Source organism: Dendrobates tinctorius, unplaced genomic scaffold (genome assembly GCF_039654945.1).
Source record: "Dendrobates tinctorius isolate UK_male_01 unplaced genomic scaffold, ASM3965494v1 ptg000086l, whole genome shotgun sequence".
Classification (NCBI taxonomy): domain Eukaryota; kingdom Metazoa; phylum Chordata; class Amphibia; order Anura; family Dendrobatidae; genus Dendrobates; species Dendrobates tinctorius.
In genome coordinates, this window is record NW_027361754.1 from 20,834,731 (window position 1) to 20,847,075 (window position 12,345).

At 45.9% G+C, this 12,345-nt stretch overlaps 1 protein-coding gene across 2 annotated transcripts in view; it reads right to left on the bottom strand.

Annotated features, from left to right (window-relative positions):
- The window catches only part of ALG9 (ALG9 alpha-1,2-mannosyltransferase), a 91,987-nt gene extending 81,039 nt beyond the window's left edge, over nucleotides 1-10,948 (bottom strand). The window contains exons 1-2 of one of the 2 annotated variants that reach the window (XM_073585139.1): nucleotides 10,648-10,948; nucleotides 8,841-8,979 (exon numbers count right to left, since the gene is read on the bottom strand). In XM_073585139.1, coding sequence (XP_073441240.1) covers nucleotides 8,841-8,979; nucleotides 10,648-10,754 — 246 coding nt within the window. In that variant the 5' untranslated portion in view covers nucleotides 10,755-10,948. The remainder of the gene's footprint in view (nucleotides 1-8,840; nucleotides 8,980-10,647) is intronic. The other variant, XM_073585138.1, reaches the window with a different exon arrangement.
- Between the last annotated feature and the right edge of the window lie 1,397 nt (nucleotides 10,949-12,345).

The following is a 12,345-nucleotide window of genomic DNA, read 5'->3' on the forward strand; positions in this document are numbered from 1 at the left end:
AAAGAAAACGGTGTGAAGGAAAAATAATTGAAATCAACATAAGTTATAATTTGTAAACAGGGCTGTGGAGTCGGAGTCGTGGAGTCAGAGTTAGTTTTGGTTGGAGTCGGAGTCGGAAGAAATGTACCGACTCCAGCTTTAAAAAAAAATGTATTAATATTTCATAATTGAACTTTCATATGAATTTTATAAATGTTACTCAAATATACACTCACTGGCCACTTTATTAGGTACACCATGCTAGTAAGGGGTTGGACCCCCTTTTGCCTTCAGAACTGCCTCAATTCTTCGTGGCAGAGATTCAACAAGGTGCTGGAAGCATTCCTCAGAGATTTTGGACCATATTGACATGATGGCATCACACAGTTGGCGCAGATTTGTCGGCTGCACATCCCTGATGCGAATCTCCCGTTCCACCACATCCCAAAGATGCTCTATTGGATTGAGATCTGGTGACTGAGGAGGCCATTTGAGTACAGTAAACTCATTGTCATGTTCAAGAAACCAATCTGAGATGATTCGAGCTTTATGACATGGCGCCTTATCCTGCTGAAAGTAGCCATCAGATGTTGGGTACATTGTGGTCATAAAGGGATGGACATGGTCAGCAACAATACTCAGGTAGGCTGTGGCGTTGCAACGATGCTCAATTGGTACCAAGGGGCCCAAAGAGTGCCCAGAAAAAATTCCCCACACCATGACACCACCACCACCAGCCTGAACCGTTGATACAAGGCAGGATGGATCCATGCTTTCATGTTGTTTACGCCAAATTCTGACCCTACCATCCAAATGTCGCAGCAGAAATCGAGACTCATCAGACCAGGCAACGTTTTTCCAATCTTCTACTGTCCAATTTCGATGAGCTTGTGCAAATTGTAGCCTCAGTTTCCTGTTCTTAGCTGAGAGGAGTGGTACCCAGTGTGGTCTTCTGCTGCTGTAGCCCATCTGCCTCAAAGTTCGACGCACTGTGCGTTCAGAGATGCTCTTCTGCCTACCTTGGTTGTAACGGGTGGCAATTTGCGTCACTGTTGCCTTTCTATCAGCTCGAACCAGTCTGCCCATTCTCCTCTGACCTCTGGCATCAACATGGCATTTCCGGCCACAGAACTGCCGCTCACTGGATTTTTTTTCTTTTTCGGACCATTCTCTGTAAACCCTAGAGATGGTTGTGCGTGAAAATCCCAGTAGATCAGCAGTTTCTGAAATTCTCAGACCAGCCCTTCTGGCACCAACAATCATGCCACGTTCAAAGGCACTCAAATCACCTTTCTTCCCCATACTGATGCTCGGTTTGAACTGCAGGAGATTGTCTTGACCATGTCTACATGCCTAAATGCACTGAGTTGCCGCCATGTGATTGGCTGATTAGAAATTAAGTCTTAACACACAGTTGGACAGGTGTACCTAATAAAGTGGCCAGTGAGTGTATATGTTCTATCAAACTATCACAACAGTGATAAGCAGTTCTGCTGGAGATAGAGACATTTCTTACTTCTTGTGTGTCACTGTTCTCCACTGCCCTTATCTAATCTTATACTTGGTTAACCTCATGCTGCCCCAACCCCCCTACTTACAATGTATGAAACTGAAAGTGAAAATGTGTTGCAAATTCTTAGTAGTAAAGCTCCTCCTCTAGACTAGATCATACTAGGTGTGCGTCTTCCAAGCATCTCACAGCTGCCTGCTACTCAGAAGAGGAAGACTGTAAGAAGTATTATCCTTTCAACAAACTTTGCATCAGTTAACTGTGAGTACATGAGGAATAGTAACAGTATTACTGACCACTATATCAGTTGTACGACCTGGCAATAATTTTGTACAATTGTTTTTAGGAAAAACAATTGTCATTTGGATTGTGAATGCAGAATTAAAAACCTGAGAATGTCAAAGCAGCATCACATTAAATCAGCTGTATTTGAACATTTCACCATCACTCAAGATAGAAAACATTATGTCTGTCAGTGTATGACAAATGATCCAGACGAAAACAAATGCTGTGAAGCCAAGATGAGTGCATATTCAGGCAAAGATAAAAATGCTCCTACCAGAGCTTCTAATCTAAAGAGACATTTACAGTGCTTTCATCCAGAAGTACTGAAAGCAGTGGATGAGAAAGACTGCATCCAAACCAATGAACCAGTGCCCAGCTCTTCCAGCCAAACAAAGGAGCAGAGAACTTTGCAGCCATCAGTTGCAAGATATTTTGTCAGTGACAAAGTTACTGTGACAATGACAGTAGATACATTTAAAAAACAGATCATAGAGCTTGTTGTAAAGGATAGTGTGCCTATTTCATTATTTTCACGACCAGCTTTTATGTGTCTGAATGGGGAAATGGCCCGCAAGCTTGGTGTTTCTCTGGAGAGAGAGAGTATTAGAAAATTAGTAATCGAAGAAGCTTTTAAACAAAAGGAAGAACTTAAAAAAACTCTCAAGGGACGCTTTCTGTTTCTTAAAATGGATGCCTGCACACGTCACAGAGTGAACTATTTTGCCATCAATGTCCGATTTGTTTGCGACAAAAATGAAATAGTTACCAAGACATTGGCAGTAAAATACACCAAAGCTCATCACACCAGTGAGTTTCTCCAGGTCTTGGTGGAAAAGGTTCTGCAAGACTATGAACTTAAAAAAGAGCAAGTTCTTTCTGTCGTAACTGACAATGCTTCAAATATAAGTACTATTAAGCTAATGAATGAGAGTAATGATGGTGACCAGCAGCTAGAAGAACATTCTGGGTCCACAGACACAGAAATGTTTGAAATAGAGGAACACAGTATTATAACTGAGGAGCAAACTGAAGTTGCTTCAGATGAACAGCAACATGATAGTTTAGATGATCTTGTTGAAACTGTGTCAATATGTTCTTTCATTCATCACATGCGCTGTGTTGTGCATACGCTACAGCTGGCTATAAGAGACAGTCTGCAAGAAGGACATGCTGCTGCACTGATTGGCAAGGTGAGAAAATTGGCTACTGTTGCCAGAACCCCTAAAGTTGACTCAATTTTGAAGAGACGTGCTGGAAAAGGGGCAATTATTGATCAAGCCACACGATGGGGCAGTACTTACTTAATGATTCAGCGCTTGGTTGAACTGAAAACCTTTCTTGTAGACATGGCTAACCCACAACTGACGCTAAATGAAAGTCAATGGAATCAGGTGACTGAGCTGGAAAAATTGCTAGAGCACCCATTTACAGTGACTAAAAAATTACAAGCAGAGGACTTAACTCCAGGTATTTTCTTAAAGGAGTGGAAGAACCTGATCTTTCGCCTGTCCCAAAGAGGAGGGTTAATTGCAAGTGGCATTGCTACATCAATGAAACGGAGAGAGGAGCTACTATTACAAAATAACATTCTTTTGGCAGCTGTTTATGTAGACCCAATGCATCGGATTCTTCTAGATGATCAACAGCTAAGTAAAGGAAAAGAAGCTCTGTTTGAAATAGCAGTAAGAATGAAAGGGTTGCAGAACAGTCAGGAGGAACAAGACGACTTTGGTTGTCCTGCCACATCTTCACCCTCATCATCAACTGATGAAGAATTTAATTTCGAAAAATATTTGGATCACAAGAACCGTGCAAAGCGTTCCCGCATAGAAGAGTCATCCCCATCAAGGAACACAGCCAGTACATTTCAGCAGAATTTTTCATGTGCACTAAAAGAAATTGAGAAATTTGACCGTTCATCAAAAATAACAGAGCAACAAGCGATTCCTCTGTATCCTGACATTGTCAGAGATGTTGCCCGAGTGGTTACTGCTTTGCCACCAACACAAGTTAGTGTAGAGAGGTTGTTCTCTGCTCTCAAAATAATTAGATCAGATTTGAGGGCATCCATGAAGGAGGATCTGACAGAGGCAATACTTTTTCTGAGGACAAATTTATAGATTTCTTCTTATTAACTGCATAAAAGTGTTTATTGCATATTTACTTCCAGTTTAGAAAAGTTTATAAAAGTTATTTGCTATATTCTAATTGTATTCTAATAAATGTAGTTTTTGCTCTAAGTGGTCTGATTACTTATATGATGGTGAGAAACTGAATAAGCACGATGTTTAATATTTTACAACAGTAAATTTGTTGTTATGAATTGGCCATTTATGAAGGTGTCGGAGCCTGATAAAATCCAGGAGTCGGAGTCGCAACTGTGGCTTACCGACTCCACAGCCCTGTAAATTTTCTTTTATTCCGAAGAATTTGCAGAGTGATACTTTAGGCAAAAGATAAAAAACAATAGTTTAATATGTGCTGTTTGAAACCCGATCTAAAATTCTGATTTTTCTCTTGTGAGAGTGTCTCTCCCAGTAACCTAGGCTGGATGCAAGGTCTGTGTGTCTCTGCCAGTAATAAAGGTTGGATGTGAGCTCTGCATGTCTCTCCCAGTAATATAGGCTGGATGTGAGCTCTGCATGTCTCTCCCAGTAATATAGGCTGGATGTGAGCTCTGCATGTCTCTCCCAGTAATATAGGCTGGATGTGAGCTCTGCATGTCTCTCCCAGTAATATAGGCTGGATGTGAGCTCTGCATGTCTCTCCCAGTAATATAGGCTGGATGTGAGCTCTGCATGTCTCTCCCAGTAATATAGGCTGGATGTGAGCTCTGCATGTCTCTCCCAGTAATATAGGCTGGATGTGAGCTCTGCATGTCTCTCCCAGTAATATAGGCTGGATGTGAGCTCTGCATGTCTCTCCCAGTAATATAGGCTGGATGTGAGCTCTGCATGTCTCTCCCAGTAATATAGGCTGGATGTGAGCTCTGCATGTCTCTCCCAGTAATATAGGCTGGATGTGAGCTCTGCATGTCTCTCCCAGTAATATAGGCTGGATGTGAGCTCTGCATGTCTCTCCCAGTAATATAGGCTGGATGTGAGCTCTGCATGTCTCTCCCAGTAATATAGGCTAGATGTGAGCTCTGCATGTCTCTCCCAGTAATATAGGCTAGATGTGAGCTCTGCATGTCTCTCCCAGTAATATAGGCTGGATGTGAGCTCTGCATGTCTCTCCCAGTAATATAGGCTGGATGTGAGCTCTGCATGTCTCTCCCAGTAATATAGGCTGGATGTGAGCTCTGTGCATCTCTCCCAGTAATATAGGCTGGATGTGAGCTCTGCATGTCTCTCCCAGTAATATAGGCTGGATGTGAGCTCTGTGCATCTCTCCCAGTAATATAGGCTGGATGCCAGGCCTGTGTGTCCCTCCCTGTAATACAGGCTGGAGCCATATCCTCCTCCTTCTCCTCTCGCTTCCTCAAACTCACTGTGGACAAATCTGAACCACCATCTTTCCTCCATCTCACAGATCTTCCTTAGGCTATGTTCATATTGCGTTAGAGCAGTCCGTTCAATGCATGCGTTAAACAGACTGCACTAACGCAACTCTTTATTTTTGATCGTGTTATGCGATCGCGCTAGCGCAGATGCTCCATCCATGCGCTAGCAGTGACGGACCCTCGAAGGCTGCAGACTGCGTCCAAGGGTTCATCACAGAATGATGGCACATCGCTAATGTATGCCGATTATGACATGCGTTAGCGATGCACTACGTTATGGCAGTCTATGGGTGCGTTAACGCATCCTTACATAGCATTAATGCTGCTATATAACGGATGCGTTAAACGCAGCGCCATAACACAATATGAACCCAGTCTTACCTGACCTATGACAATTAACGACATCACGCTTTCCCTCCATACCAGAAGTCCGCTGCCTCGGAGCAACCCTCGATTCTGCCCTGTCCTTCAAACCACTCATCTAAGCTCTTTCCTCCTCCTGTCGCATCCAGCTCAAAAATATCTCCAGAATCCGTCCTTTCCTCAATCTACTAAAAATGCTTGTGCATGCCCTCACCATCTCCCACCTTGACTACGGCAACATCCTTTTCTGTAGCCTCTCTGCTAACACCCTCGCACCTCTCAGTCCATCTTTAACTCTGCTGCCCGACTAATTTATCTCTCTCCTCGCTACTCCTCTGCAAATCTCTTCACTGGCTCCCATTCCCTCAGCGTATCCAGTTCAAATTACTAACACTGACCTACAAAGCCATCTATAGCCTGTCTCTTCCATATATCTCTGAACTAATCTCCCCATATCTTCCCTCACGTAATCTCCGGTCCTCCTAAGATCTCCTCTCCTCCACACTTACTTGCGCCTCACCCAATCGCCTCCAAGACTTCTCCCGAATAGACCCCATCCTCTGGAATTCTTTACCCCACCATGTCCGACTATCAACCACTTTTGGATCCTTCAGACGGAACCTGAAAACCCATCTATTCAGGAAAGCCTACAGCCTGCAATGATCCCCGCTGCCTCCTCACCACTACCGGAACTTACGCATCACCAACACCAGAGCTGTAGCAACCCCCCAACCTACTGTCTCCTTCACCACTATCCTGTAGAATGTAAGCCTGCAAGGGCAGGGTCCGCTCTCCCCTCTGTATCAGTCTGTGATTGTTAGTTTGTTTACTGTAAGTGGATATCTGCACATTAGTATGTAACCCCCCTTCTCATGTGCAGAACCATGGAATCAATGGTGCTACATAAATAAATAATGAAAATAATAATGTTAGCTCTTTGTGTCTCACCCTGTAATATAGGCTGGATGTGAGCTCTGTGTGTCTCCCAGTAATACAGCTTGGATGTGAGCTATGTGTGTCTCCTCCAGTAATATATGCAAAACACAAGCCGCGGAGACACCATCACATGTTTCTCAACGCAAGCAATGACTAGCCAGGTCTTTCCCCGGGAAGGAACAACCACGGGAAGGGCAGTCTCCAATGAAGGAAACCACCTATGCCAAAACATGGTATCCATCCACAAACAGCTGTTTCGGGGTATTGCCCCTCATCAGTGTGGAGTAGGAAACTGGCTAGTAGGAGCAATGCCTAGTAAAAAACTGTGAAAAATGAGGATGAATGAACTCATGGAGATCAACATCCAACACTGCGGAGACACCATCACGTTTCTCAACGCAGAGATTCTAGAGCAATGCCCCCATTCCTTATGGGAAATATGCAAAAACATGCAAAACACAAGCCGTGGAGACACCATCACATGTTTCTCAACGCAAGCAATGACTAGTCAGGTCTTTCCCCGGGAAGGAACAACCACAGGAAGGGCAGTCTCCAATGAAGGAAACCACCTATGCCAAAACATGGTATCCATCCACAGACAGCTGTTTCGGGGTATTGCCCCTCATCAGTGTGGAGTAGGAAACTGGCCAGTAGGAGCAATGCCTAGTAGAAGACTGTGAAAGACTGGGGAAAGACCTGGCTAGTCATTGCTTGCGTTGAGAAACATGTGATGGTGTCTCCGCAGCTTGTGTGTTGCATGTTTTTGCATATTTCCCATAAGGGTGGGGGCATTGCTCTAGAATCACTGTGTTGAGAAACATGTGATGGTGTCTCCGCAGTGTTGGATGTTGATATCCATGAGTTCATTCATCCTCATTTTTCACAGTCTTCTACTAGGCATTGCTCCTACTGGCCAGTTTCCTACGCCACACTGATGAGGGGCAATACCCCGAAACAGCAGTCTGTGGATGAATACCATGTTTTGGCATAGGTGGTTTCCTTCATTGGAGACTGCCCTTCCCGTGGTTGTTCCTTTCCGGGGAAAGACCTGGCTAGTCATTGCTTACGTTGAGAAACATGTGATGGTGTCTCCACGGCTTGTGTTTTGCATGTTTTTGCATATTTCCCATAAGGGATGGGGGCATTGCTCTAGAATCACTGCGTTGAGAAACATGCGATGGTGTCTCCGCAGTGTTGGATGTTGATCTCCATGAGTTCATTCATCCTCATTCCTCCAGTAATATAGGCTGGATGTGAGCTATTTGTGTCTCCTCCAGTAACATAGGCTGGATGTGAGCTCTGTGTCTCTCCTCCAGTAATATAGGCTGGATGTGCGCTCTGTGTGTCTCCTCCAGTAATATAGGCTGGATGTGAGGTATGTGTGTCTCCCCCAGTAATATAGGCTGAAAGTGAGCTCTGTGTCTCTCCCTGTAATATGGGGTGGATGCGAGCTGTGAGTGTCTCCTCCAGTATTATAGGCTGGATGTGAGCTATGTGTGTCTCCCCTAGTAATATAGGTTGAAAGTGAGCTCTGTGTCTCTCCCTGTAATTTGGGGTGGATGCGAGCTGTGAGTGTCTCCTCCAGTAATATAGGCTGGATATGAGCTATGTGTGTCTCCTCCAGTAATATAGGCTGGATGTGAGCTCTGTGTGTCTCCTCCAGTAATATAGGCTGGATGTGAGCTCTGTGTGTCTTCCCCAGTAATATAGGCTGAAAGTGAGCTCTGTGTCGCTCCCTGTAATATGGGGTGGATGCGAGCTGTGAGTGTCTCTCTATGTAATTTGGTTGGATGTGAGCTGTGTGTATATCCAGGGTGCTGCAGTATTCAATTGCTCATATATCAACACAGCTTCTATCCTGCACTCTCTACTTGTTAATGTGCTTTCTTCCTTCTTTTTAGCCATTTTTCTCTGCTCTCCCTGAGACTGTAGATACTTTCTCCCCTATCTATAACCCTACTTTCTCTCCTCTCCATAACCCTTTACTTTAAAGCCAGGTTATACATTTTCCACCAGAGATATTGCAAATAATCCACAGCAAAATCAACATATATTACATATTAATTTTTTGGTAAATCTACCATAGTTTGTTTTTTTTAATTGGGACCATGTGATACCACATCTTCCCTGCAGTGGTGGATGGATGCCACAGCGTCTATCCAGGCTGTGCCCGCTGTCACAGAGGCACAACATGAGCGTGTACACCTTGTAATAGCTGATAACACTGTGTGCACTAGACCTAATTCTCTTCCATCCGTTACTTACAGGTTCCCAGTAGTTGAAGGTTTCATCGCAGTCGGAGATGTTGCTCAGTAATGCGGCACAGAAGCGGGCAGAGATCAGGCATTTAAATGCAGTGGCTCCTTCAGGTGCCCACACTTGTCCGGCCTTACTACACGCAGATCTGGGGAACGAACACAAGACGTCACCATTAATAAAGAACACGGCAGAGATCCTGTACAGGCCAAAACTCTGTGTGTGGCCAATACTTGTATTTGGGCAGTAAATAGAGGTGTTGATGAATTTACCAAATCTCACCCACATATTGCAGCAAAATCTGACCCGGGCGTGGACTGTGGATTCGCTACATGTGGTTTTCTGCTGCGGATTTTACCCTTGCAATGCACAAATAAAATCCAGAAAACCCACAGCGGAAAATGTGCCCCCGGGGCAAAGTCAGCAGATTGCAAATGACTGACCTCTACGTATGGGAACACAGATATATGGGGTCCGATATACAGATCCTGTACGTGTGGCGGTCAGCCATCAATGGGGAATATATGCGGGGAAGAGACGCGGGCGGGGCCCCACATGCGGGGAAGAGACGCGGGCGGGGCCCCACAAGCGGGGAAGAGACGCGGGCGGGGCCCCACATGCGGGGAGCAGATATATACGGGGTCCCACATACAGGGAAGAGACATGTACGGGGTCCCACATACAGGAAAGAGACATGTACGGGGTCCCACATACAGGGAAGAGACATGTACGGGGTCCCACATACAGGGAAGAGACATGTACGGGGTCCCATCTATGGGGAGCAGATATATACGGGGTACCATATACAGGGAAGAGATATACATGGGGTCTCTTCTACGGGGAACAGATATATGGGGGTACCATAAACAGGGAAGAGACATGTACGGGGTCCCACATACAGGGAAGAGACATGTACGGGGTCCCACATACGGGGAAGCGACATGTACGGGGTCCCATATACAGGGAAGAGAGATGTATGGGGTCCCATATACAGGGAAGAGAGATGTATGGGGTCCCATCTACGGGGTCCCATCTACGGGGAGCAGATATATACGGGGTACCATATACAGGGAAGAGATATACATGGGGTCTCTTCTACGGGGAACAGATATATGGGGGTCCCACATACAGGGAAGAGACATGTACGGGGTCCCACATACAGGGAAGAGACATGTACGGGGTCCCATCTACGGGGAGCAGATATATACGGGGTACCATATACAGGGAAGAGATATACATGGGGTCTCTTCTACGGGGAACAGATATATGGGTGTCCCATAAACAGGGAAGAGATATGTACAGGGTCCCACATACAGGGAAGAGACATGTACGGGGTCCCACATACAGGGAAGAGACATGTACGGGGTCCCACATACAGGGAAGAGACATGTACGGGGTCCCATCTACGGGGAGCAGATATATACGGGGTACCATATACAGGGAAGAGATATACATGGGGTCTCTTCTACGGGGAACAGATATATGGGTGTCCCATAAACAGGGAAGAGATATGTACGGGGTCCCACATACAGGGAAGAGACATGTACGGGGTCCCATCTACGGGGAGCAGATATATACGGATTCTCATCTATGGGGAACAGATATATATGGGGTCTCATCTATGGAAGATAGATATATACAGAGAGATATACTGTATACGGGGTCCCATCTATGGAAGACAGATATACAGGGTCCCATCTAGGAGGGACAGATGTCTGGGTCCTATTTGTGACATGCAGCCCCTCACTACACGCCACCCTTCCATTACACGCCCCTATACACAGACCACCACCCTTATTCCCGGCGCTGTCCTCACTCTGTTCTTTGCTCCGGTCCCCGGTTCTCTTCCTTGTGTTTTCCGCTGTTTTCCTCCCTTTCTCCGCCGGTTCCTTTCCATCGGTGTCGAGTTCCCTTGGACGCCATTGCTACTGTGGGCAGGAGGAAGTTACTTCCGCGCACGGGTGAAGAGTGAGGAATTGGCAGACGCCACGTTTACTACTGGCGCCTTGACGTCCTATTGCGCATGCGCGGTGCGTAGAATGCCGTGTGCCACTTAGGGAAGATGTGAGCGGGGCAGAGAATCCGTCATGGAGGTTCTGTGTGGAACAGATCACCGTCTGCTGGGTCTGCGCACCTCCCTGTGCTGCGGTTATTACATACGTCTTCTATTCATTTAGGCTATGTGCACACGCTGCAGATTCACCTGCAGGTTTTTCCCCGCGGAACCGCAGGTAAAGTGACCTGCGGTTTCACACCTCTACTATGTTAAAGGTGTGAAACCGCAGCGGAATCCGCAGAAACAATTGACATGCTGCGGAAAAAAAACCAGCGTGAGCACTGCGGTTTTGAAAACCCATAGGGTTACATGTCTGCAGAACTGCTGCGGTTCCGGTGCACATAGCCTCACTTCTCTCCAATGTACTTTATCACCTAGTGCAGTTAACCCTTTAATAGTGTGCCAAAAATGGAAATCACAGGTGCTAGGTTCTGCGTCACGACTTACACGTTCGTCCAGGTGGCGCTGTAATAGCAGCACTGATGCTACTGGAAATGCTTGCTGCTTGTTGCAGTCAGTAGCCACAGCATCTAGGCGGTCACACCACTTATTTGTTTATTAGTGGCACTTAATTTTCCAAAAACCATAGCATGGGGGAACCTGTTTACATACAAGAGTTCCCCTTTAAACCTTCCGCCCTTTACAGGTGCCCATATACCCTAGCTAGCTGTGGCCGGAAGCTAAACCGCTATCGCTTTTGACTTCGCCATACACAATATTCAATGTGTCCGATCTGTTATGTCTCGCCTGGTGATGTGGATCCTCGAAGCGGTTGGCACAGACTGATGGCGCAGCAGAGATCTGTTTGGAACAAAGGAGGCCGATGTGGCAGACCTAGAACAACGGCAACTGATGAAGCAGGTGTAGCAGACATGTATTTGCAGTGGCGGTTCGGAGTCAGGACTGGCCAGCAGTGCGATGCAGCAGAGCCATCAAAGTGAGGAGGAATCTGAGTAGCAGTGCTGCGCTACATAGTAGGTTTAACGCAGTGGAGCTGGCACGGCCCTGAACAGAGATAACTGAGCGATGACGAAGAGGAGGGCACAGCACCGAACCCTGGATCCACGAGAGGAACACCATCCTTCTCTTCCATGACATCATGGCCTGCTGAAATCTGTGGACTCCGCCAAAAGGGGTTGTCCAGGATTTGGACATTACGTGCGATAAACATACAGCTCGGTACATCCATATTGCGAACACCATGAAACATTCACATATTGTATTTCATCATCCTCACAGACGGCGCACAGTGCATACATGACTGAATTAGATGTTTACAACCTTGGGTTGGGATATAAATGTTTCTGCTGACTCTGTCCCAGGCTACACAGCAAAGCCTAAAAAAAAGGTCAGCAGAAAACAGAAACTTGTATTCTATTGTTTGCTCCGGTAGTGGAAAAAATGGAAATATATGCAGAATATTTCCTTTTTATATGGACACAAAAAAATACACCAGAA